Genomic DNA, 25,583 nt, shown 5'->3' with positions numbered 1-25,583 from the left:
ACCCCCAACTATGAATACAATCTTTTTATTCACTCTGTTCTAGTTTCTATACAGAAGTCAGACAATAAAAAGGTTACAAGTTCATCTAAATCTTCTCTAAAGAGGAAGGTCTTGAGCTGCCGTGTGAAGGTGCTCAGTGACTGAGCTGGAAGTTCATTCCACCACCGAGGGGCCAAGATGGAGAAGAGTCTAGATGAGCGTCTTCCTTTTACCTTCAGAGATGGAGGGACCAGGCGAGCAGTACTGGAGGCTCGGAGTATACCAGGTGCAGTGCGAGGTGTAATAAGGGCTGTGAGGTAGGATGGTGCTACTCCATGTTTGGCTTTGTAGGCCAGCACCAGTATTTTGGATCTGATGCATGCAGCTACTGGGAGCCAGTGGAGGGAGCGTAGCAGAGGGGCGGTGTGGGAGAATTTGTAGAGTACTGCCTGTAATGTACAACCTCAATATTACATCATAATACATAGCTGAACTCTATATTCCGTATTTCCTTGATAAATGTCATATGGACATCCCAGGGTGACCCGGTGCTGGCCAGAAGAGGACAGGTTCCTCTGCTGAGCCTTGGTTCTTGTCTTTCAGCAGCGTTTGGGGCCTTCAGCTGCTGTTCTAACGTGAGAGAAATAAAAGAAGGTTGATTATTTCGTTGCAGGTTCGTTGCTGTGTTTTACAGGCCTGCTCTTTATTGCCCCACGTGATCAACCCCGGGTCACCGAGATGAGCAGGAATGACGCTCCTGCGCGCAACAGGTGCGCGGAGTCTTGTGTTGTGGGCGTGTCCTCTCGTCGGGCACCGTGCCCTCTGTTAAACAGACCCGCCCCCGAGGCTCCGCCCACCGCTCCTTTTTGGGGGTCAGGAACTCGACACCCGGCGACCCCGTGCGCTCGTGCTCGTCGGGGTGGGGTCACGCGAGGCGCTTTTGATCGGCGTGGGCGCAGCCGAAGTCTGCTTTAGTGGGAGCAGCACCTCTCCACGGAGTCCGGACCCCTCCGCCTCTCCTTTCGTCCCCCGAACCGGGCTGATCTAAGAGGGATAAACGCGACAGGCCTGACGAGGGTGGCAAGATGACGGCGATGGTAGAGACGCAGCACTATGAAACCTTCGCGACGATGGAGTACATGATTCAGGAGGAGGACTGGGACCGGGACCTCCTGCTGGACCCCGCCTGGGAGAAGCAGCAGAGGAAGGTAGGTCGGACGGGCGGACGCTGGAGAGCGCATGTCCTTGGGAAGCGCACCTGTTGCCCATGTCCTGCGACGCGGGTGACGCGTTTGATGTGTTGACCTCACAACTTTGTCCGGGTTGTCCCACCGTAACCCCCCCGACCGGGGCTAAATATGTCCTAACCGGACGATAAAGCCAGTTCCAGTCGGTGCGCAATTACGCACAAGGCGCACGCATTACGCACGCATTACGCACGCCGGGAACGAGTGCTTCTGAGATGCAGATTTCCAAAGTCGGGTCTCCGTCTTTTCTCGCGACCTTGAATGACAACCCTGCAGCCAGGTTTTCCCGTTTTTCATTTATTTAAAGCGGCCAGAACGTCACCTTGGCGATCAGCTGGTGCTGCGGTGACGAGGGCGACAGCTGGCTTTTAATGGGCTGTCAGGTCGGATCACTGGCTGATTATAGCCAATGGTGATACTTTATCACCTTCTCATAAATCTAAAAATTATTAATACATTTAATTCCTCCTGTAGTGAAAAGTCCTTCCAGCCTTGTGCTCGAACGTCCGCGGGGCAGCTTCCTGTTTGTGTCCTGCGTGCGTCTGGTCACCTCCCCGTTCTCCAGCACTGCTGCTCCTGTCAGCGGTGAGACGCTTCAACAGATGGCAGCACCCAGGCCAGGAGAGGGCCGGAGGGGGTTCCGCCACCCCGCCAGCGGACCAAGTGCCAGCAGCCCTGGTTTAGGACTGCGAATGAACCTGCTAAAAATACCCCTTAACCCTGAGATCCCGGGGGTGGTGGCAGCGAGGGAAGCGTTTTACGCTATTTTAGTGTAGAGTCTGTTCGTGAAGTGATTGTCGCATGTGATACACAGCACACGTCGCACACAGTGAAATTTGTCCTCTGCATTTAACCATCACCCTGAGTGAGCAACGTGCATCCATGACAGGCGCCCGGGGGGAGCAGTGTGTGGGGACGGTACCTTCATTAAGGGGACCTCAGTGGGCACAATGACAGGCACCCAGGGAGCAGTGTGTGGGGACGGTGCTTTGCTCAGTGGCACCTTGGCGGATCGGGATTCGAACCGGCAACCTTCTGATTACGTGGTTGCTTACCTTAACCCAAAATATGGGTTATTATGGGTTAATATGTCAGAATTCTGCTGCTTGCTGTTGGCATGGACAGGCAGTGCACCTTTATTAAGCCTGCTAAATTGCACCCAAGTTAGCCCCCCTGGAACAACGAATGGCGACTCGGGAAGAACGTAACAGTGTCACAGAAGTCCGGCTTTTGTAATGCGTCGTCCTTCCCGGCGTCCCGCGTCCCCGGAATGTAAAAAGCGTCTTATGGAGCTGATATCACGTCTCAAATATAGACCCTGCGTCACTTTGCAGTGAAACGAATCTGAAACGAGCCCCCGGGCACCTGTTGCCTCGGCCTCCCGGCGATTTCCGTGGAAAAGACACGGTGCAGCGATGGAGTGTTTATCAACACGAGTCGTGTTTCTGATGCCAGATGCGCAGTGGGAAGATGTGGCCAAAAAACCCCAACATATTTACAGAAGATTCTACCATGATCCTGTAATTATAGTCACACACATAGCATTCATCATATTATATAATAATTAGAAATGCATCTGGGGTTAAATTTACACCAGCTGTCCAAAAATTGTGCCTTAAAAATTCATAAAGTTCCCGTGAACTGAGACAACATTTAATATCTCCTTCATTCTGGCAGAAAATGGACATCATCTGTCCATATGTAACATGTTTGTGCACAAAAGATGAAAACAATGATGCTATTTGCTCTGGATAATTGCTATTTATCATCATTATTAATGTAACACCTGAGGGGACATTTTCACGTCGACCTGTCCCTTCATTATTAAATGGCTCGTTATTTAGGTTTGGAGATGAAGAAGACGACTGTCCCGTGGGAGGGAAGTGTAAATCTTGGCCCCGTCCTGCCCGGCGGTCTGGGTGAGGAAGGCTATTTCAGGCTTTACGGCTCAAACGGGCCAAAAGGAAGCGGGGGGGTTCGCCGCGGTGTGTCTTGAAGGCCACAGGTCATTATTCAGGGGGGGGGGTGCCAGGACAGTGAATTTGTGTTGGTGGTGGCAGCTGCTCGGGACGTCTGTCATCTGCATCCTGCAAGTTGTCCTAAAACGAGCATTAAAAACGTCTGAGGTCCGATGAAACGCGTGAACCCTCAAACTCGATCTCCTCGTGATGGTTTTTGACTGTTCGCTTGCTTGATTTGTCCCTTTTTTTTACCGTCCCCGTCGTGCTAATTGGACGTCCGAACGGCGAACAGGAGTCGTTCATCCCGGCAGAAGCCTATAAATAACAAGCCGGCTCCCAATTATCTGGCGAATGCGCCTGCGTCCCCGATCAAATGAACATGACGTCGGTCGTGCGAGGTGCGAACTGACATCTTCTCGCCAGCGTCTCGCCACCTTATAATCCAATACGAAGAAATGGTTCAAAGTTTCATCAGGTTAAAGGGTGGTGGCGGCCTAGCAGGTAACACACTCGCCTATGGACCAGAAGACCCAGGTTCAAACCCCACTTACTACCATCGTGTCCCTGAGCAAGACACTTAACCCTGAGTGTCTCCAGGGGGGACTGTCCCTGTAACTAATGACTGTCCATTTATGGACTTCAACACAATCGTGTCTCCAAACTTGTTGTGGAGGAGAGATGCTGACCGTAATTTAATCTGGGAATTCCTCCACGGTGCACACAGTGATACGTGTCCTCTGCATTTAACCCATCACCCTGAGTGAGCAGTGGGCAGCCATGACAGGCGCCCGGGGAGCAGTGTGTGGGGACGGTGCTTTGCTCAGTGGCACCTTGGCGGATCGGGATTCGAACCGGCAACCTTCTGATTTCCCTGACACAGAATTCTGGACGAGTTGAGAGAAACTGGCACAGAAGGAAGCGGGACGTTTCATTCAGACGTCGGTGATGTTGGTGATGAGGACGGCTTGACGCTTCTTCTGCTTCTCTTGTGAAAAATGATGGCTCTTTCATGAACCTGGAAAAGAAGTTCTGGGCCACACTCTGGTCTCCACGTGCAGCCTTGGAATTGAAACACGTCTGAAGTGTTTCTTCTAGGCGCTGCATCAAAAAAAAACTCCAGTTTGGGGTAGTTCAGGGTTTTCATTTGGAAGTTTGAGGTCCTCTCGTGTGAACTCTAACGAAACTCTGTTTTTATTTATGGAGGTGAGGTCTGAGCCCATGGTCACCACCACAGAGAGTTTAATTGTTGACCTTCAGGTTGTATCCCCAGCAAAAGGGAGGCAACCAGAAGACTTTATGAGGGTTAGGAGGTCCTTGGACGATGTTGGTGATGGTTCTCCAGCCTCTGCATGGTCAGAAGGACAATATTCTCCCTTAATGTTAAAGTCTGACAGTAATGCTGAGGGCTGACGGCTGATAAGAGCATCATGTGGAGAGATGGACAGATGGAGGAACGTTGGGAAAAGAAGAGTGAGAGGTGAGGGCGAGCAGATCGTATGGCAGTTACTATTCTAGAAGCTGTGGCCATGTAGGGCAGCTTCTATAAACTGCGTGTGTGTGTGTGTGTGTGTGTGTGAGGTAAACATGCCCCTCCCTCCGTTACACACACACTGCAGCTGGTTGTACACACATTAGCCACATCGCCAGTCTGAGGAGTCTGAGGTTCCTGAAATCCAGTCCTGGGGGACCTCAGCTCTTCTGGTGGTCTTCATCTACTTCATCTACTGTGGTGCAGGACCACATATTGACAGCTTAATGTCCTTAATTGGTGTGTTAATGTGCCACTAAAGACCGTAAGAAATTGGGTTACTGGAGGCGGGACGGCGGTGACTGTTCATTATTAATTAGCTTTCGCTTATCCACAGACAATTAATGAGCAGTCAGTGTTAAATTCATTTAATACTGCTGGTAGCCTAGTGTGTAACACACTCGCCTGTGAACCAGAAGACCCAGGTTCAAACCCCACTTACTACCATCGTGTCCCTGAGCAAGACACTTAACCCTGAGTGTCTCCAGGGGGGACTGTCCCCTGTAACTACGACCATCACTCGTTTACATTTACAGCATTTACCAGACGCCCTGGATAAGGGCGTCTGGTAAATGCTGTAAATGTAAACGAGTGATGGTTGCGTTGTTGTCTGTATGCGACAGTTTCCTGGATGTTCGGCGGCGTTTGTGAGTGACCGTGGCTGCTTGGCGGTGATCTGGCGGTAACATTTTGACCATTTTGTAACTTGAGCCTGAATTATTCTGCAGGGCGCGGCAGGCGACTCGTCCCTCTTTAAACGATTTGCATGCACCAGTCATAACGGCCGGTCTAGTGGTGTTTCTGCAGGAGAGTAGGGTGAGTGAGTGCTGTCAGTCATCCCTGACTGGCCCCTCCCACTTTTGATTGTATTAAAGCATCGTTGATGAACATGAATTTGTGAACAGTGTAAGACCTTCTGAGTATGATAAATTAATTACTGCAACAGTACAGTTACAGTAAAATCGCACATATTGCAGGTGCATACGAAGCTTTTTCAACAGGAGAAGCATAACAAAATGTCATAATTGCTCCATCACAGTCGTGTCTTTACCTTTTAAATGAATGGTATTTGTTATGGGTTTAGGTCAGGCAGCTTTACCCACTCATGTCATCTTCTCCAATAAAGTATATTATATATTCCAGTAGTTTCTTGTTGGAAATCTCAATACTGTGTAGAATCCCAGCATGTAAAAAGGACATAAAAATCTGTTTTCGGGTGTTTGTGTGCCAACGTGGTCTTTCTGGCCGTAGAAGGTGGCACCTGTGGGAGCTGCACTGCAAGCTGGCGTCCGCTAGATGTCGCCAACCACCCAACTTAACTCACCTTTAAAAACGCTGAAAATAAATCTCACCTGAGCCACCCGGGCCCTTCTGCCGGCCGCGTGGATATAACGTGCCACGGTTAATGCCCGCATCGTAGCTGGTGCCATCTGGGTGGCGGGCGTCACTCGTCACTCGTTGAAGCGCCTGGTCGCAGAGTTAATGACGGCTGACATCTGATAAACGCCTGGTGGCTCCTAACTGCCTGTCAGGGCAGAAGATCCCCATCAGAGGAGCATCGATCCTCCAATAGGACGCCCAGCGTGTCCTTTTTGACCTGATTTCATCTCTCCTGGGTGATGGCTTCCGCTCTGGGACGTTGGGGCTGTCTGATTCATTTCTGGATCTGGGACTCTCCGTCACATCTGCAGGACGCCTGGCCTCACATGGACGTGTTTGTCCCCCGGCCTCCACCGCAGCAGTGAGTGGAGGGCTGTGCTGTAGGTAAGAGCGAGAGCCTGTGGGTTTATAATGACCGGGAGCTGTCAGAGGTTTTTATTTTTTTTGATTGACAGCAGCAAGGACTACGCGATTGGTGCCAAGACTGGCAAAGAGCAAAAAAAAAAAAAGTCCCATTCCGAGTCAGCGGGAACAGTTCAGAAATGTCTGTCCAACGTCCGTCCTGCAAGTAAAAATGGTTTTAGGAGAATATCTGCCGTTCTTTGGCCTTCTGGAATTAACAGTTATCAAAAACCGGGTGTTTAATGTGAAGGTCTTTCTCCACTCATCCCCTCCACCTTAAAAAGGATTTCGTAAAAGCTGGAATATCTTATCCGAATTAAAATGTTAAAAAAAGGACTATTAAACAACAACAGATTTTTCTGCACGGCGTGGAAAGGTGTTAGTAGCCTAGTGGGTAACACACTCGTCTATGGACCAGAAGACCCAGGTTCGAACCCCACTTACTACCATCGTGTCCCTGAGCAAGACACTTAACCCTGAGTGTCTCCAGGGGGGGGCTGTCCCTGTAACTACTGAGTGTAAGGTGCTCTGGATAAGGGCGTATGGTAAATACTGTAAATGTAAGGCGAGTTTGCTTGATTCTCGCACCTCTTTTCTGAAAGCAGATTATTTCCGGTTTATTGTTCCTCAGGGGTCGTAATACGTCCGCGTGAGTCTATGTGAGTACAGCGCGCTGAGGACGTCTCCGTGGAAGAGGAGGAGCTGTGTGATGGTGTAAGATGGTGGTAAAGGTTGCCCGGCCCCGCCTGGCAGGGCAGTGCGTTTAAAGGCCGTCAAGCTGTCACCCCGGGACACGGCGGGCCGGGCATGGTTCCGTCCTCTTTCCGTCGGTGGGCTGGAGGTGAAACGTAGCGCACGGTAACACACCTACACACACGCGCTCTCTCTCCCTCAGACCGCGGCGTGGGCGTGCAGAACAGCTGGCCATGTGACCAGCAGGTAGCGTGGGGGCTTCAGGCAGAAATTGGCCGAATCACGACGTCTGTTCTAATCATAAAAACAGACCCTTCACACACACACACACACACACACTGTGTGTGTTTGGTGAGACAGTCCTGACCACTTGTACCAGCTTTTAACACGTGTCACGTCGCGGTCACATCAGCATTTATGGGGCAGTGGTTGGCCTAGTGGGTAAGGATGCAGACCCCCTTGATCAAGGTACCGTCCTCTGTGAAATACAGAGGACACATTTTGTTTAAACCCCTCTTACTACCATTGTGTCCCCGAGCAAGACACCCACCCCTGAGCGTCCTTACTGATTGTAAGTGTGAAAGAGAATACAAAACTGTAAATATGGCAACGACATTTTAAACTGGGCCAGTTGTTCACACACACACACACACACACACACACACTGGTCGGGCTGAGTCAGTAAGGTGATGCTAGTACATCCTATAGATGTTTCGACTGCAGCTCTCCACTGCCCCCTGTGGCGGGTTGGGTCACATTGCGTTTCCAGCCAAGTGTCGTCATCTAGGGCTTTCCCAGCTGTCCACCCCACAAAATGATGGCGCTGTTTATAGGGTTACCTCATTTTTTAAGAATAGTAGAGAGCACGCACACACACACACACACATATATACACACGCACGACAGGCGGAGAGGGGACTAAAGCCCCCCGTATAAGAACAACATGCGCTGTATGTCAGTTACTTCTCGTGTAGAACCATCATGCCTCCTGCTGCAGTTACTTTATGAATAATTCATTTTTATGCAGCATAAGTGAGAACCATGAAATTCCAGGTTTGCTGCAGTTTTATCAGTGGCTGTTTCTACACGCTGGTATAGAAACTGGTTATTTAACCATGAAATGAACGTAAAGTCTTCGTTTTTATAATGAAACTTCTCTTCTGTTCTTCTCTCTGGTCATCTCTCTTCTGTTCTTCTTCTCGTCCCCTCGCTGTCTGTCTGTAACGGGCCGTCTCAGGAATGTTGCTCCCTCAGCTGTTCGCTCCGGCCCTGTCCAGCGCCCCGATTTAGCCTCCTCCGGCCCTGCCCAGGGGTGTACGTGGGCTCGCTCCCCGAGGTCTTGGGGGGGAGGGGTCAGGCCGGTGGCTAAATTTGGGCATGCTCTGTGACTGGCCTGCTGAGATCAGATCTCCTTCCAGACGTACATTGTATTGCAACCTAAGGTCCCCGTCAGTCACTTTGATTGGACTGGACAAAGTTCCCAGGCAGGAATGGAATTGTCCTGTTCCTGAGCCTGTTTAAAGGACTTGTCCTGTTTTAGCCTGTTTAAAGGACAATATGCCATATTTCATAGAAAGCCAGACAAATTACATGGTTTTATTACATATTAGTGTCTTTGCTTCACTTTGTCACATAGGTCTATAAGATACACTAGTGCCATTAGAGGCTATGGTTATCGATCGTAAATGTCACAGAAACAACATTTAGATTTAATTTGGACTGAATTCTTAATTAAAAGATGCCTTATTCATCCTTAAATAAATTCATAGGATCCAAACAATTCATTCTTGTGTATTTTAATGGCAAATGAAAGAGGATGCAGAAAAAAGATCAATAAAAAAATAAAAAATGCAGTAATGACTTAGAAATAAATAAATAATTGGATTTCACATCTGAGAAATAAATTACAATTTGAACCACTGTTTGAAATTCCATTTGTACTTCTGAGTAGCCTCACCATTTAGCTTCTGGTCTTTCCGGTAAAACACAAATTTCCAATAGAACAAGCATTATGATTGTAGATCTCGCCTCCTTCCAGCAGACCTATCTCCAGGTTCTGGGTCATAATCTTCTCCCTTATCTCCAGACCTTCACTGCGTGGTGCAACTCTCACCTGAGGAAAGCAGGAACGCAGATTGAGAACATCGAGGAGGACTTCAGAAATGGCCTCAAGCTCATGCTGCTGCTCGAGGTCATCTCAGGTAACCATGGCGATCGGCCGGATGTCGGCGTGCATGTCCATCTCCCTGGAGTTTGCAAGTGTCTGTGTGCTCATCAGCGTGTTCTGTATAGGCGAGAGGCTGCCCAAACCAGACAAAGGCAAGATGCGCTTCCACAAGATCGCCAATGTCAACAAAGCCCTGGACTTTATCTGCAGCAAAGGGGTCAAGCTGGTGTCTATTGGTGCTGAGGGTGGGTGAACACCATGACTTTAAGCAGTGCTTCTGAAAAAGTCCAGAAAAAGAATGGACCTAAAATCCATCCCTGTGGAACACCAGTCCACAAGCCACAATAAAGTTCTCTAAGCATGTTGTCTCTGTCCTCGACAGAAATTGTTGATGGCAACGTGAAGATGACCCTGGGTATGATCTGGACAATAATTCTGCGTTTTGCCATTCAAGATATCTCAGTGGAAGGTCAGTGTTTAAGGGATATGCAGACTTTTTATGAACTTGAGGATTTGCCTCCGGAGCTTCTCTGCTGTAGTAAAACTGTGCTCCCTCTCTCTCTCTCTCCTCTGCAGAGACTTCTGCCAAAGAGGGTCTGCTGCTGTGGTGCCAGAGGAAGACCGCCCCCTACAGGAATGTTAATGTGCAGAACTTCCACATCAGGTGACCACCCATGGCCTCTTTGAGGCAGAGATTCTCATATCTTCTGTTGGATCTTAGCTGGGATCTTCAGAATAGGGCTGTAATCTGGCCTAAAAAGAATGCCACCCGACTCGACCCGTTAAGTATAGCACGGCTTTCCTTGCGCACACCACGAGCACCAGGTTAAGAGGGACAGGAAATATGCGGGTTTAACCGCATCCAGAGCCTGGCCTCCGTTTCCCTCGCTCAGCATCCATTTACGCGGCTCTCTCGCGATAATTAAAACAACGGTGATTAAATGAACATTTAATAAAACATATTAACAAGCTGTGAATCGTACTGGAAGGATAGGTACTGTAGACGGGAACTTTGTGTCATTTAGCGGGCGAGTTACCGGATTTTCAGCTCTACTTCAGAATGCAACCTTCACACTTACACAGAAGAACTGTCTGAAAGACGTCTTTTTCGCTGCCCTCATGGTCTACTTTCTCTTAATGTGTCCGGTGTCCTCGTCTCCTCTGCTCTGTTTCTCTTCATCTCTTTTCCTTTTCCTTTTTTAACTCCGCCACCCTCCCCGCCTCGCCTCTCCACTCCTCTCGTCTCACAGCTGGAAGGATGGATTGGCCCTGTGTGCCCTCATCCACAGGCACCGGCCTGACCTCATTGACTACTCCAAGCTGAGAAAGGTGTCTGTTCTCTTCTCCTTCCTCCTCCCTTCCTGCCCGAGGCTTCGGGCGCTCCACTTGCTTGTTTTGTCCAAATGCATTTTTGATATTGTGACCATATGTCATCCCAGGTGGGGTTACACCATTGTAGCTGTTAGCTCCAGACCTGTAATTAGCTGCTGTGGATAATGACGTGCGACTGCGTCATGACTGCTCATGTCCCTCTCGTGCAGGATGACCCCATCGGAAACCTTAACACTGCTTTTGAGGTGGCTGAGAAGTTCCTGGACATTCCCAAGATGCTCGATGCTGAAGGTGACACTCCCGTTTCCTCGCCTATCTCCGCCTCCCTCTGAAGCTCTTATCACCATGTTGATTTTAACGTCATACTTCTCCGTTGGTAAAGACCTTTAGGTTTTGACCAAGGGAACTTTTCACCTTGCTCTCGATACTGTTCTGGTTCTGTCCCATATTAACTCTTAACTAGATCCATGTAGTCAGTCTATTTTAACTCATTTCTGTCCTTCACCGTCCCACAGATATTGTGAACACCCCGAAGCCTGATGAGAAAGCTATCATGACATATGTGTCCTGCTTCTACCACGCCTTTGCTGGGGCTGAGCAGGTGAGGAGTTAAAGACCTCCGCGGGACAATGGCATTATTGTTGCAACGAGTATAAAAGAGCATAATATCTGGCGATAAGATCCAGTCCCGAGGATCACAGTACAGAAGCACACAAATTAGCATTGACGGTGAGGACAATAGGCCATGTGGATGAAAGGCGACTCTGTACAAAGTCTCTTCCCAGCACCCCATTTGCTACAGAAAAGATCTGGGGCTGGATTCCTGTTGGCAGCGTGCGGTCACCATGTATGCGGCCGTTATATTTTAATCATTGGATAATGCCATGTTATGAAGTTAAATATATATTATATATAAATATAAGTTAAATATAACCTTCACCCTTCTCCACTGTCTGCAGGCTGAGACTGCTGCTAACAGGATCTGCAAGGTCCTTGCTGTGAACCAAGAGAATGAGAAACTGATGGAGGAATATGAGAAGCTGGCCAGTGAGGTGAGGAATATTCTGGAAAAACTGCATCCCGGAACCTGGATTTAGGTCTCGTTGATGAGCTGCATTTTGGGGACCAGATTTGGGTCTCCTGGATGAGCTGTGTCCAGGGGCCTAGGTAGGGTCTCCTCACTGAGTTGCATCCCGGAGCCTGGATTCAGGTCTCCATGATGAGCTGCATTTTGGGGACTAGATTCGGGTCTCCTGGATGAGCTGTGTCCAGGGGCCTAGATAATGTCTCCTCACTGAGTTGCATCCCGGAGCCTGGATTCAGGTCTCCATGATGAGCTGCATTTTGGGGACTAGATTCGGGTCTCCTGGACGAGCTGTGTCCAGGGGCCTAGATAATGTCTCCTCACTGAGTTGCATCCCAGAGCCTGGATTCAGGTCTCCATGATGAGCTGCATTTTGGGGACCAGATGGACGAGCTGTGTCCTGGGGCCTAGATAGGGTCTCCTCACTGAGTTGCATCCCGGAGCCTGGATTCAGGTCTCCATGATGAGCTGCATTTTGGGGACTAGATTCGGGTCTCCTGGACGAGCTGTGTCCAGGGGCCTAGATAGGGTCTCCTCACTGAGTTGCATCCCAGAGCCTGGATTCAGGTCTCCATGATGAGCTGCATTTTGGGGACTAGATTCGGGTCTCCTGGATGTGCTGTGTCCTGGGGCCTAGATAGGGATGCATCCTGCAGCCTGGATTTAGGCCCCCTTGGCGTGCTGCACCCACAGGCCTGAATCTGGGCCACTCCGGTGAGCTCTGTCCTGAGGCTTGGATTTGGGCCTCCCCAGTGAGCTGCATCCTGTGGCCTGGCACAGATCCTCAACAGTGAGAGGCATCCTGTGCCATGGCACAGTGCCTTCTTGGCAGGCTGGGTGTTGGTGCCCTCTGGATTGACCTTTTTCTGTCTCCCTGGCCCATTTCCTCTACTCCATCAATTGCTGTTTAAGTCTCTGTCTGTTTGCCATGGCTTTTATCGCCAAATCTGGACCTTTAACTTTCCGCTTTATCATCCTTTTCCATGCGCAGCTTATCTCTTCTACACACATGCCTCCATTTATTTTATCTCCTCAACACTCCACATGTATTCTTTTTTTTGTTTTACCTTCACCTCTATCTCCTTAACTCCTGACAGCTCTGCTCCACATCTCCTGACTTTCCACCCTGCTCTCTTTTTGTCCCTCCTTCCAGCTGCTGGAATGGATCCGTAGGACGATCCCATGGCTGGAGAACCGTGTGGCAGAGCAGACCATGAGGGCCATGCAACAGAAGCTGGAGGACTTCCGGGACTACCGGCGCGTCCACAAGCCCCCACGCGTGCAGGAGAAGTGTCAGCTGGAGATCAACTTCAACACCCTGCAGACCAAACTGCGCCTCAGCAACCGGCCTGCCTTCATGCCCTCCGAGGGGAAGATGGTGTCGGTATGGCCACACCACCATCACTCATGGTGACATGATGCCCTTGGAATCAGTTTGGAAGTAGATCTATATGTGTCGTGTGTAAAGGACATTGCAAACGCGTGGAAAGGCCTGGAGCAGGTGGAGAAGGGCTACGAAGAGTGGCTGCTGACGGAGATCCGCAGACTGGAGAGACTCGACCACCTGGCCGAGAAGTTCAAGCAGAAATGCTCCCTGCACGAGTCCTGGACTTCAGGTACGGGCACCCTGGGCTCCACCAACCCCTCGAACACAAAACAGTAACCCGGCCAACCAGCCTCACCCGGTGATGGTACGCCATCCAGTGTTCTAGCAACACAACACGATCACCCGTTGCGGCTTGTAAACTCAGCAGGGTCCGTGTTGGAGACATCTAACATCTAAACATCTAACATACAATGCAGTCGCGTGATGGATTTCCCGCTGTAGGGAAGGAGGAGCTCCTGTCTCAGAAGGACTACGAGTCCGCGTCCCTGATGGAGATCCGAGCTCTGATGAGGAAACATGAGGCTTTCGAGAGCGACTTGGCCGCTCATCAGGACCGCGTGGAGCAGATTGCTGCCATCGCCCAGGAGCTGAAGTAAGAGGCTCTTCTCCCCGAGAACCGAAATCGGAACTGGCGTTTCACGTCAATAAAAGAAAACCATTATGTTGATTAATGCCATCTGAAAAAATATATATAATCACCATCGGCCCATTTTGCACTTTCATTTTTAACAGTTTTATAATAGCAATGTTCTTGTTTAAATCAGTACAGGTACAGACATGTAGCGTGCCATGTAAGCTCAGCGTGTTGAAAATACATGTACGTGTGTGTGTGTGTGTGTGTGTGTGTGTGCCAGCGAGCTGGACTACCACGACGCCGCCACCGTGAACGCCCGTTGCCAGGGCATCTGTGATCAGTGGGACAGCCTGGGCACCCTGACCCAGAAGAGGAGAGACGCTCTGGAGGTGCGGCGCTGGGCCACCGTTGGACTGCTTCCTGGGCCACCGTTCGACTGCACGCTGAAATTCACGTAGATTCACACGCGCCTTTTTTCATATCTCCAGCGTGTAGAGAAGCTGTGGGAGACCATTGACCAGCTGTACCTGGAGTTCGCCAAGAGGGCGGCGCCTTTCAACAACTGGATGGATGGAGCCATGGAGGATTTGCAGGACATGTTCATTGTTCACAGCATTGAGGAGATCCAGGTGCTTCTTGTGAACGTTCATAGTGACTTGAAAGATTGAAAGATCAGGAACATGACCTCAAACTTGGACGTTCCTCTTCCACAGAGTCTGATCACGGCCCATGACCAGTTCAAGGCCACTCTGCCCGAGGCCGACAAGGAGCGCATGGCCATCATGGGTATCCAGAACGAGATTATGAAGATTGCCCAGACTTATGGCATCAAGCTGGCTGGGGTGAACCCCTACACCAACCTCTCCCCACAGGACATCAGCAACAAGTGGGAGGCCGTGAGTACAGTGAACTTCCACCACAGTGCTCCTTCAGTCAAGATAGTCAACCAATGGGCCAGTGGTGGCCTAGCTGCTAAGGAAGCGGACCCGTAATCAGAAGGTTGCCGGTTTGAATCCTGAGCCACCAAGGTGCCACTGAGCAATGTACCGTCCCCACACACTGCTCCCGAGCCCATTGCTCACTAAGGGAGATGGGTTAAAGGCAGAAGACACACTTTGTTGTGTCTCGTGTGCTGTGCTGCAGTGTTTCACAATGATAATCACTTTCAAAAAGAAAAATAGCCAAATTTGGTCCACCTCTCTCAGCACCATTGTGGACTTCCACAATACTGATATTTAACATAATTTAACATAACATAAAATTAATATTCCCCCATACGCAACAAAAATATAGTTCTCAACATACTATGTGACCATATATTTAATGTGTATAAAATATATTCTAATAATATATTTTATATGTAAGCAATATATAAATAAATGCATATATGAAAATACTGCAATTATTGCCATTTTAATATATATTCAATAAATACATTGTTATACTTTGAACTAATACTATGTACTAATAAATTATTATATATTCTGAAAAATGTCCTACCATCAGTATATATATATATTGAAAAATGCATGGCAAATATATGGGGAAGTTTGTCATATATTGAAATGTATTGGTAAATATATTGCAATATGAATTCTAGTATATAGCAATATACGTTAGGGCAGCGTCTATTGTGATATGATTGGATGCTGTTTAAAGGGTTGTTCTACTTTTGGTTGGTTAGTATTCTAATGGTGCATTCCATTTGAAGTTGGAATTTTTTGATTTGGAAAATAATCCAAGATGGTTGTCCCAGCAGTAGTAACAGCTGGGTCAAGCAAATGAAACATTACAACTAATACAACTTCTTCATCTAATTCCAATTCCAATATCATCTAGTTCCCATTCTGTCTCAGTGATTCTTTTTCTGTACAAAAATGCAAAAAATAACAAGTTTTAGGTATGTTTAGGTATGGACTTGCACCATAAAAACCAATTCTTAGTGAAATTGAAGAGAAAGAACTGGCTGAAGTGGGGCTGCTCGTGTTCGAGCTTCACTGGTTCCCTTCTGGTGGAGCTAAACAAGGACGAGCTTTACAGATGAAACGATATGACCATTCTAGTCTAACTGGACCCCCATCGCTCCCCCAGGTGAAGCAGCTGGTTCCCCTCAGAGACCAAATGCTGCAGGAGGAGGTTGCCAGGCAACAGGCCAATGAGAGGCTGAGGAGGCAGTTTGCTGCCCAGGCCAACATCATCGGGCCCTGGATCCAGACCAAGATGGAGGTTGGTACATCTGTTTTTGAACAGGTTTGATTTTATCCTTGGACATTTTAAACGTTGGTGTCTCCATCTGTCGGGCTGTGAACTCTTCATCTGCAGGAGATTGGTCACGTGTCGGTGGACATCGCCGGCTCTCTTGAGGAACAGATGAACAACCTGAAGACATACGAGCAGAACATCATAAACTACAAATCTAATATTGACAAGCTGGAGGGAGACCATCAGCTCATCCAGGAGGCCCTCATCTTCGACAACAAGCACACCAACTACACCATGGAGGTAATGCTCACACAGTCTTACTACATCAATGATTAATTGGTTTCCCATCGGCTTGGGCGAGAACATTTGTTGTGCACATGTGGAGTTGACCCAATAAGTGAATTTACTGTTGTCAGGTACCGGTCCTAACGTGGTCTAGATTAGAGCTGTAATCATCACAGAATACGGCTCAAGTCCAACACGAGCTTGACAGAATCAGATCCAACCGGACAAGTTTTTTAAAAGCTCGCCTTCTTTGCACGACCTGCAACCAGCAGACTACGAGGGAAAGGAAACATGATCGGGTTTAAAGTATACTCGCCAGGGGCTGGCGGCCGCTTCACCTCCTCAGCATCCATTTTGGCGTCTCTCTCGCAATAATTAAAGCGCGTCACCTGACGACAGTGGCCGAGAATTGCAAATCAAATGAACAGTCCCTTAAAACATTTACATTAAATAAACTGAATGAGGTGTTAGTAGCCTAGCGGGTAACACACTCGCCTATGAACCAGAAGACCCAGGTTCAAACCCCAATTGTCCCTGAGCAAGACACTTAACCCTGAGTGTCTCCAGGGGAGGACTGTCCCTGTAACTACTTGTTGTAAGTCTGATAAATGCTGTAAATGTAAATGTAAATTAACTGAAGCGAATGTACAAGTAGCGAATATAGGATGGGTACTATAGGCCGGAAGGTTGTGTTTGTTGACCACACAAGCTCGACCCGACCCGACTCGAGTCCGACTGGAGTTATAGAACCTGAACCTGACCTGACAGCGCCTCACTATCACCTCTTGTGGTATGCGGTGGTATAGGTAGGGTCACCTATAAGCTGGTTAGCAGGCTAACAAAATTTCATACGGCAAATTTTTGCTTAGTTATGGCACCTGTAACAAACTAGGCATGTCATCATCTTCTGGCAGCGAAGAACTTGAGTTCTCTTGAAGGTGATCAGGTTTATGAATGATTGAAAAAATATTTCAATAACTGTGTGGAGTAATAAGAAAATCTGAAACGCTAGGAGGGCTAGAAGGCAGTTTGGAACGCTGATGATGTCGTGATGTCATCGGTGTATTCGGCGTACGTGCCACCACTACAACTCGGGTACCAACCAACACGCACGGTGAAATGTCCTTCTCTGCCGGCAGCACGTCCGCGTGGGCTGGGAGCAGCTGCTCACCACCATCGCCCGCACCATCAATGAGGTGGAGAACCAGATCCTCACCAGGGACGCCAAGGGCATCAGCCAGGAGCAGCTGAACGAGTTCCGAGCTTCCTTCAACCACTTCGACAGGGTGAATAAAACGAGCACACACCACCTCACAAGTGCCAGAGGAGCAAAGACAACTCTATTCTATGTAAAAGAACGAATGGAAATGAAAAGAAAGAACAGAAGGAGAACAGACGTGTGGGAGGTGGGAGCTGCAGGGTCTGGAAATGGGATCATTACGTAATGAACAGGATGGAGATGCCTCCTACCTCAGGTGGGAGGATGCAGTGTGTGGAGGGGTGACGTGGCCTGACTTTTTATTCCCGCAGAAGAGGAACGGCATGATGGACCCCGACGATTTCCGCGCCTGTCTCATCTCCATGGGTTACGACCTGGTGAGTAACGTGCAAAAACAAAGCAGGAACCCAATCGCCCCCACGACCTCTGACCCTCGTTCGCATTTGTCAGGGTGAGGTGGAGTTCGCGCGCATCATGACCCTGGTGGACCCCAACAACACAGGCGTGGTCACCTTCCAGGCTTTCATCGACTTCATGACCCGTGAGACCGCCGAGACGGACACCGCCGAGCAGGTCATGGCCTCCTTCAAGATCCTAGCCTCCGATAAGGTGAGGGCAGCGGCGCGCTGTAGCCTACTGGCCATCGGAGGCGCTGTGGGACGTGTATTAGCCTGTACCAAGAGAAAGCACCGTAAAATGAAGATGTGTTATTTTTATCTTCTATGCAGTCTGTAAGAAGGTTGCAGGAAAGGAGGGGGGGCCGATGCTCGTCTACGTGGTCTTCGGTCCGCCGTCCTTTGTCCCCTCCCCTGTGGGGGACAAGTTTTACTTTATATGTTGCATAGAGCGTACGTGCTCATGATGCTCAGGTGGCTTTTTACGGTTATTGGAGTACGGTCTGGGGGTTGTCCCCCTCCCTCCTGACCTGTCCACCCCCCCGTGTTTATGTACGGTCGGGTCGATGGCCAAGTTTCGAACCCTGTCAGAAGGAGGAGACTTGCACGACTTGCTTATCTGCTCAGTCATCATGTGCACACCACACAAACATCTGTTTACTCGCCCCAAGGGGCGTCCGGGTTGGAAACGCTCCCGTATTGGAACAGACTTGGGTGGAGGTGGCGGGCAAACACACGTACGTGGCGTTGAACACGTTGCATTTTAATGTTACGAGAGCGCAACCATCTTCAGTAAAAACCACAGCGACAGATAAACCGCCGTCGTACACGATCTTCTGGTTTTAATAAAGGACAAAGCACTTCGAGGCCTGGCCAGTCCTAAATCCTACTGTCTAATGGACATGGACCTTCCATGTTCTCTCCACGTCTGGCCGTGGTTTTTACCAGCTTATCTGTTGGTTTTGTTGCGTGTCGTGTTGCTACGTGTTTAGCCAGTTAGCACGATCGTGGCTGAAATGTTCCCGCTGTCCCCCCCCGCAGCCCTTCATCACGGTGGAGGAGCTGCGCCGAGAGCTGCCCCTGGAGCAGGCCGAGTACTGCATCAGCCGCATGACCAAGTTCATCGGCGGCGGCGACGCCCCCCCCCGGGGCCCTGGACTACATCTCCTTCTCCAGCGCGCTGTACGGCGAGAGCGATTTATAAACCCGTCCTCGTCCTCTCTTCACCCCCCCCCGTCCCCCCCGTCCCACCCCCCGATTTCTTCACCCCCCCCTCCTCCTCCTCCTCCTCCTCCCACCACAAACTGAAGGGTTTTCTTTTGTCACTTTAGCCACGGCTCGGGAGAGGCGATTGTCGTGATATATATATATCTATTTTTTGTAGAAGGGAACGGAGTGCCGGGAGAGGCCGCGGAGCGATGCCGTTTAGGCCGTAGGTCGGGCCAGCGCCGCCACACGCTCATGATTTGCTGCATTTTCTTTCTTTTCTGGTGGGAGAGGAGGGGGGTGTTTTTAGGGAGACCTGGGCGGTTTGCATGTGGGTAAGTTGGTTTTCTCTCTCTCTCTCCCTGCCCCGACCGTCCCCGGGAGAAGAGAGAGTCGGACAGAGAGCGGACACCAGTCCCCTATAGCAAGTGGAATTGTGGGTAGGCCAAGGAAAGCACGAGAACGCTCAGGTTCACATGAGATGAGGAGAATGAGAGCAGCCATAGTAAATCAGCTCTCTGCCGTTTTTCTCCTTCATTTATTCATTCGTTTGTTCGTTCATTCGTTCATTCACCCCTCCCTCTCCATCCCTCCCCATCACTCACATACACACCTTGCCAATACCAAAGAAAAATAAAGAGTACAACTGGTGTTTTTTTGTGTCTGGAGTGTTTTTTTTGTCCACCAGGGGGCGCATCGAGACATGAAACTGGTTCATTTTTTAATTAGTTGAAATGCCTCCAATAGTTATCTTCTATTTTTATAAATCGAATGCTTTTTGTTGTTTTCGTGGCATAATAAGTGGGGGAAAATATTTATTTTGATATGGCATAAAGCTTAATTTTATTATTGTCATGTGTGTAGACTATGATTGTGGGAGGTTCTTAGAGCCTGATGATATGATTGTCATATTTACACTATTAATGTGAATCCAATATTAATTGGATATACACTATCCAATTTAATACATTCACTTTTTCACTGTGATCACTGTGAGGTTGGAGGGAATTCCCCACAAAGGAAATCTTCTCAAACACAAATAATGTTGCCTAAAAAAGACAGATATTAAACATAACAATATGTTTTATATATATATAAAAAAATCAAACAATGCGGGTACATATACAGATACAGGGACACCCAGGGAAATTCGTGGTTGCCACGTCAGGGTTGTCAGGATGTGGGTCAACCTGGTGCTAATGTAGCAATGTAATGTAAAGTCATCAGACATTATCCAGTTTAACTCCATAAAAGACCATTAACACATTAACATGAAACGAAAAAAAATAATGATGGTGGTGTAACGATGTAAAAAAGTGAAGAATTCTCGTGTCCAGAAACAGAACATAATTGCAATTAAAGCAAATAAAATCCAATCTGCAGTTGGTGTGCAGTCAGTGAAGCTCTCAGTCAAGCCACCCTAAGCAAGATCCTATTTTTAGGGTCCCAACACATGCATTTTGTCGTTTGATTTTGATTTGTTGTGATTCAGCCACTTCACCCCTAATGGAATCACAGAAAAAAAGCTCCCACCCCAGCAGCCAGTGACTCACATGCGCTGGTCTTGCTGTCTGGGTGGGAGTCATAGAAGCCAAATCCCACAAAAATGGTGTTTACTGCTGCCAACTCGCATTGTTTAGGACCGCAAGGGCCCCACAGATGCCCTACAGGCCACCGGACACGCGTTTCCGACGGCCGCATTCTAGGTTCCTGGCCGTTCGCTCCCGTTCGGCAGCTGGTCCCTCATTACAGCCAGAGTTTAGTGGTGCAACGTACTAAGTGCCTGGAGCACCACGGTATCTGTGAATTTATTCCCAGATGCACCGACCCTTTTTTTTTTTACAAGAACACATCTCAGAATGTTCCAGATTTCCAAGGGTTATCACGTCTGTTCAAGTGAACCGTGCTTTTACAGACCATCATTCATTTACACAGCAGCACAGGCCCTTGCATCCGAAAAACAACTGTAATGGAGATGTTATGTGTCTTTAGTCCAGAAGGTACTCCTGAAAAAGGTGAGTCTTCAGTTGTGTTTTGAAGATGTGAAGGGACTCGGCCCTTCTGAAGATGATGGGAAGTTTGCACCACCGAGGAACCAGAGGTGAAAGGTGGATGCAGATCTTGCTTTTTTGGTGAGAGGAACTTGCAGCACCGCTCTAGACCATTTGAGGAGGGAATGTTGTCCCACCAGTAGAGAGCTGCAGTAGTCCAGTTTAGAGATGACCAGGGACTGGACAGGTATCTGACAGACGTTGGTTCTGATTTTGTGGGTTTGTAAAAAAAAAAAAAATAAAAAATTAATTGTACAATCATTTTATGAATAATTTTGAGTTAAATTACTAGGAAAATAATTGCGAAAAATAAAAATAAATAAGTAAATAAAGCAGTTATAAAAAGAAGGACCAAACAAACCACTAGTTTCCTCTTTATTTACAGGCTTTACAGCGTATTGGACCCAAACACATTCAGCCTGTTCTCCCACGGCCAGAGTGGTTCATCAAGAGGTTCTGGAAAGTGGCCTGAGGGCCACACATCAGTAGAAACAGCGAGGGTGGTAACGGGCGGGGGGAAAATGAGTCAACCGTTGGGCTGGTTGTTCACTGTGCAGTACGCCTGCTCCATGGACGTGGGAATCAGTGCTCGGTGACCAGGGCATTGGGTTTGACCCAACAATTTGAGTTTTGATTGGCTCAGATTGGGTTGACAGTTTCTCTCGCATGATGTTCTCATTGAGCCTATTTTTGTCAATACTAATCCTGACCTTGCCGTTCTTTTTAATTACGAGGGCCATTGACACATTTCCAGTTGTGCGACTGCACTCCATTCTGTATGGTTATGCCAATACGATACAATAAATTGAACCTAGTTAGGCCACTACCCTAATTTTCAGTATATCACATGATGCAGGTGAAGTTGTATCAAACCTCAACAAGATGATGTGAAAGGTGAAAAGAACGTGAACAAAGCCAACCCTGAACAGAAAAAGGTACAGTCATCCTAGACGGCTCACCTGGGCAGCAGAATGGCAGAACCGGAAAGGTAACCCGAGACGCCGGCTGCGTGCGAAACCTGTACATCGACTGGAGCCGTGTGAGAAAAGCCTTTCGGGTCCCTCTGTGATACGCTATAGCAGGGATTTACCGGGCTACGTGACCGCTCTCCTTTCAGGAAGTGACACGAAATCATCAGGAGCCGAAATCCCGGGCTGCCAACTCTCACGACTGTCTGGAGGCCCGGTCTCGAACCCTCCTGTGGCTCTGAGGCAGGTGTCTTTGCGTGTGAAAGTTTCATTCCAGGTCACCATCATCGTTCTGGTCCTGAAGAAGCCAAACGTGAGCGGCCTAAGTAAGCACTCACCTCCATTCGCATCAAGGTTACTCTGAGCTTACGGTCCAATATCGTATTACGTCCAGGGTTGCCACATTTCATGCAGAAAAACGAAGGACGTGGCGCGGAGGACATGTGACACACCTGTGGCGGTAAATCGCAGCCTCAAGAAAGTATTACGATTCATACTTTATATTTGTACCCTGTACCTTGACAGACATGAGAAATAAACCGAATTAAGCCGAATAAACCTGTTACCGGAATTCCATCAGTTCATTATTTCTTTTTAATGTCACAGTATGATGTAAAAAAGCCCCTACAACCAACACGGCAGTTACTGTTATGCTAATGTTAAGCTAAGCTAAAGTTCATCACTTTAGCATTTCTCGCCTTTATTGTCACAACATTGCCAAAGACTGAAAGTGAAACGGTGTAAAACTGCCAAGTGCGCATTGCTAAAACATTAGCACACATTGTCACTTCTGTCCCCGTCCGTCCTTTGAATAAAAAAGGGTCCAGAACTTGGTTGAGGTTAAAGATGTCATGTAGAATTTCAGCGGGAAAGCAGCAGGCACCTGAACTACAATGTCAATAAAAATAAAAAAAATGTAAAAAGCACCCAGTCTCTCGACCAGCGTGAAAATGTACCTCAAGCTAGTCAAACTAGCCGCTCCACCATCTTAACCAGCTTAAGATGGTGATGGCCTCTTTGTCTCCTGCAGATCCTGCTCTCTTTTCACTAATGAAAAAGAAACATATTTATACCCTTTGTGACCCAAAACCCAATTTTTTGGGAGTAATATTTTTAAATCTTTCATGACCCACAAACCAGTTTATCAGAGAATTTGACGTTAAAAGTTTTCATTGGACGTTCCGTGGGCCTGGTCTCGGTTACATGGAAACCAGCCTCCCCTTTGGTGCTAATTACGTATAGAAATGCAGAAAGTCCCGGCGATTTGGGACCCCAGGACAGTCGGTAATCCTGTAATAGGTTCTTACGCTGATATTGACACCAATTGGCCGGCCACTTTGTTCCTTACAGAAGCTGCAGCCGCAACACACCGCCCCTCCTGTACTAGCCAGGAACGGGGTTTCTTTATCCGCGGCTCAGGGACTGAGGGGCTGAAACCCGAGGAACGTCTGGAGAAGCGGGGAGGTGGATTGCGGAAAGACGGCGCTGACAGCGTTATCGGCAGCCCCGTGGCACCATGGGAAAAAAGACTCCCTGGGCCGGCCGCTTAATGCGGCGCTCGCCTCGGTGTCCTGCTGACGGTGTAAAGCGCACTTACTGCCGAGTCAGCTGCAGCTACTCCAGCAAGGTGAGGGAAGTTCACGCCGCCTCCTCCCTGTTGCCATGACAATGACCCTTCTGGAAAAGGAGGGAATGAGGTTCATGGGGGTAGAACCATGTTTTGGCACACTACGGCTGGCTTTGAGGGAAAGCGAGATGGACTGAGAAGGTCCTGGGTAAATAAGGAGTCAACACATTGTGTTTATTGTGCACATGATCCTGTGTGTACATGTGGACACGTCCCTGGAGCGTCTGCATGTGGGACAGTGGTTGTAGTGTGACACGGACGACTTTATGTACAAATTTGCACATTTGGCGTTTCTTCAGGTCACCACACACTCATTACGTGCACTGCTGCCATGCATGGCAAAACAACTTTATAAAGCTAGTTTTTGCCAGATTTTACATATTTTAAACGTAATATTTAAAAACTCTTACTCAATATGACATTTGATATCAGAATTGCGTTTATTGGCCTATTATGTCAGCGAACACATAAAAAGATTTTGATTCCGGTCGGCGGTGTATAAAACAACATTTCTTAAATGCAGACAATTCAAATATTACAGAAATATATTCATAAGTACATAGATAAGATATTTAATAAGATACATGCGATTCATATAAGATAAGAAGAACTATTCTTTTATTTTTAACATTGCTTAGTGCAACAAGAGCAATACAAAGTTTAGAAGAACAGTTGAAATATTGCAAACAAAATAACAAAACAACCGTAACTAAATAACAAAACTACAAGTAAATTGAACAAATAACTATAACAGTTCAAATAAATTACAGGTTATTAGTGCAAGTGGTTGTGAAAAGTGACTGGCAGGCTGCATTGATCACAAACTGATAAGTAATAAAGAGTAATATTGCACAACCCATTGAGTTGTATAAGTTGTATAGTCTTATTGCCACAGGTAATAAACAAATGAGGTTCTCAAGAACAAAACCGAGTTCTCCTAGAGAAAGTTCTAGAAGAATGCTTTTAGTCCATGCTGTGTAACCATCGTTTATGATGTAATAGTAATAATGGACTCATGCATGTAAAACACGAGGATGCGAACGCAGGCTGATGTGCGGAACCGGCAGCAGCCGCCCTCGCCAAGGCGGTGTAAGCGGGTGACCCCTCTCTCCTCCAACAGGGCCTCCTGGTGACTCAGCGCGTGGGTGAAGCGCTGGCGAGGATGCTGCGATTTCTCCCGGGACCACGTTGCTGCTGGCAACAGCTGCAGTTGAACATCCTGTCTCGGCCCCGTTTCTTTTAAAAACATGCACGCAGCCGGCCGCGTCCAATGTGGGCTACGAGGGGTTAAAACGTATTATCCACAAAACCGCTCATTAATCCAAACTAGAGAGGAGGATGGAGAGGAGAACAGGGTGGGCGTGAGCTCAACGTTAAACTAACGTTAAACTTACGGTTGGGGAGTTGGCTATACCGTCGCTCATTGGGACCGAGGACCCAGGTTCGAGGCCAGTCAGGCACATTCAGTCATGGACGTCAGGTTTTGGTGGCAGTGCTGGCCTAGCATGTAGGGTTGCAGGTTCAAATCCCAAACCGGCAAGGTGCCACTGAGGTCCCATCCCCACATACACTGTGTACCATAAGCCCCCATCTTTCTACAGACATTGGTTCCATCTACAATTTAACATGAGAAAAACGGAGGAAAGGTTTTTTGGGTTCTGTGGTTCCGTGTGCTCGCCCTCTTGTGCCGGTAGTAGCACGTTTATCTGGTGGAGCTAGTGGTCGTCTGGCAATAAAAGAACCGGAGATGAAATGAAGGGGGTTAATTTTGAAGGCTCCAAAATGGCCGGTAACATGACAGACGAAAGCCGGCTTGTGATTGGATGAGGTTGTGATCGTTGGGGCGGATTCTGACACTGAGACTCGGGCGGGTCTCGTAGAAGATGCTGAAGGGCC

The 25,583-nt window shown here is 48.3% G+C and overlaps 1 protein-coding gene across 1 annotated transcript; it reads left to right on the top strand.

The window, feature by feature from the left end:
- The first annotated feature begins 907 nt into the window (after positions 1-907).
- On the top strand, positions 908-19,695 carry LOC114793186 (alpha-actinin-3-like). Its single transcript, XM_028984944.1, is given in 22 exon segments — positions 908-1,187; positions 9,277-9,391; positions 9,483-9,602; positions 9,740-9,826; positions 9,934-10,021; positions 10,608-10,686; positions 10,899-10,980; positions 11,205-11,290; positions 11,649-11,741; positions 12,927-13,157; positions 13,242-13,389; positions 13,602-13,752; positions 14,015-14,123; positions 14,223-14,363; positions 14,448-14,630; positions 15,826-15,960; positions 16,057-16,236; positions 17,361-17,507; positions 17,752-17,817; positions 17,891-18,049; positions 18,877-18,978; positions 18,980-19,695. Coding segments are annotated over 22 exon segments (2,685 nt in total). The 5' UTR covers positions 908-1,064; the 3' UTR covers positions 19,040-19,695.
- The last annotated feature ends 5,888 nt before the right edge of the window (positions 19,696-25,583 follow it).

The sequence above is a fragment of the Denticeps clupeoides genome, chromosome 1 (genome assembly GCF_900700375.1).
Source record: "Denticeps clupeoides chromosome 1, fDenClu1.1, whole genome shotgun sequence".
Lineage (NCBI taxonomy): Eukaryota > Metazoa > Chordata > Actinopteri > Clupeiformes > Denticipitidae > Denticeps > Denticeps clupeoides.
The sequence above is the reverse complement of the archived record's forward strand: the minus strand, read 5'-3'. Positions and strand labels throughout refer to the sequence as shown.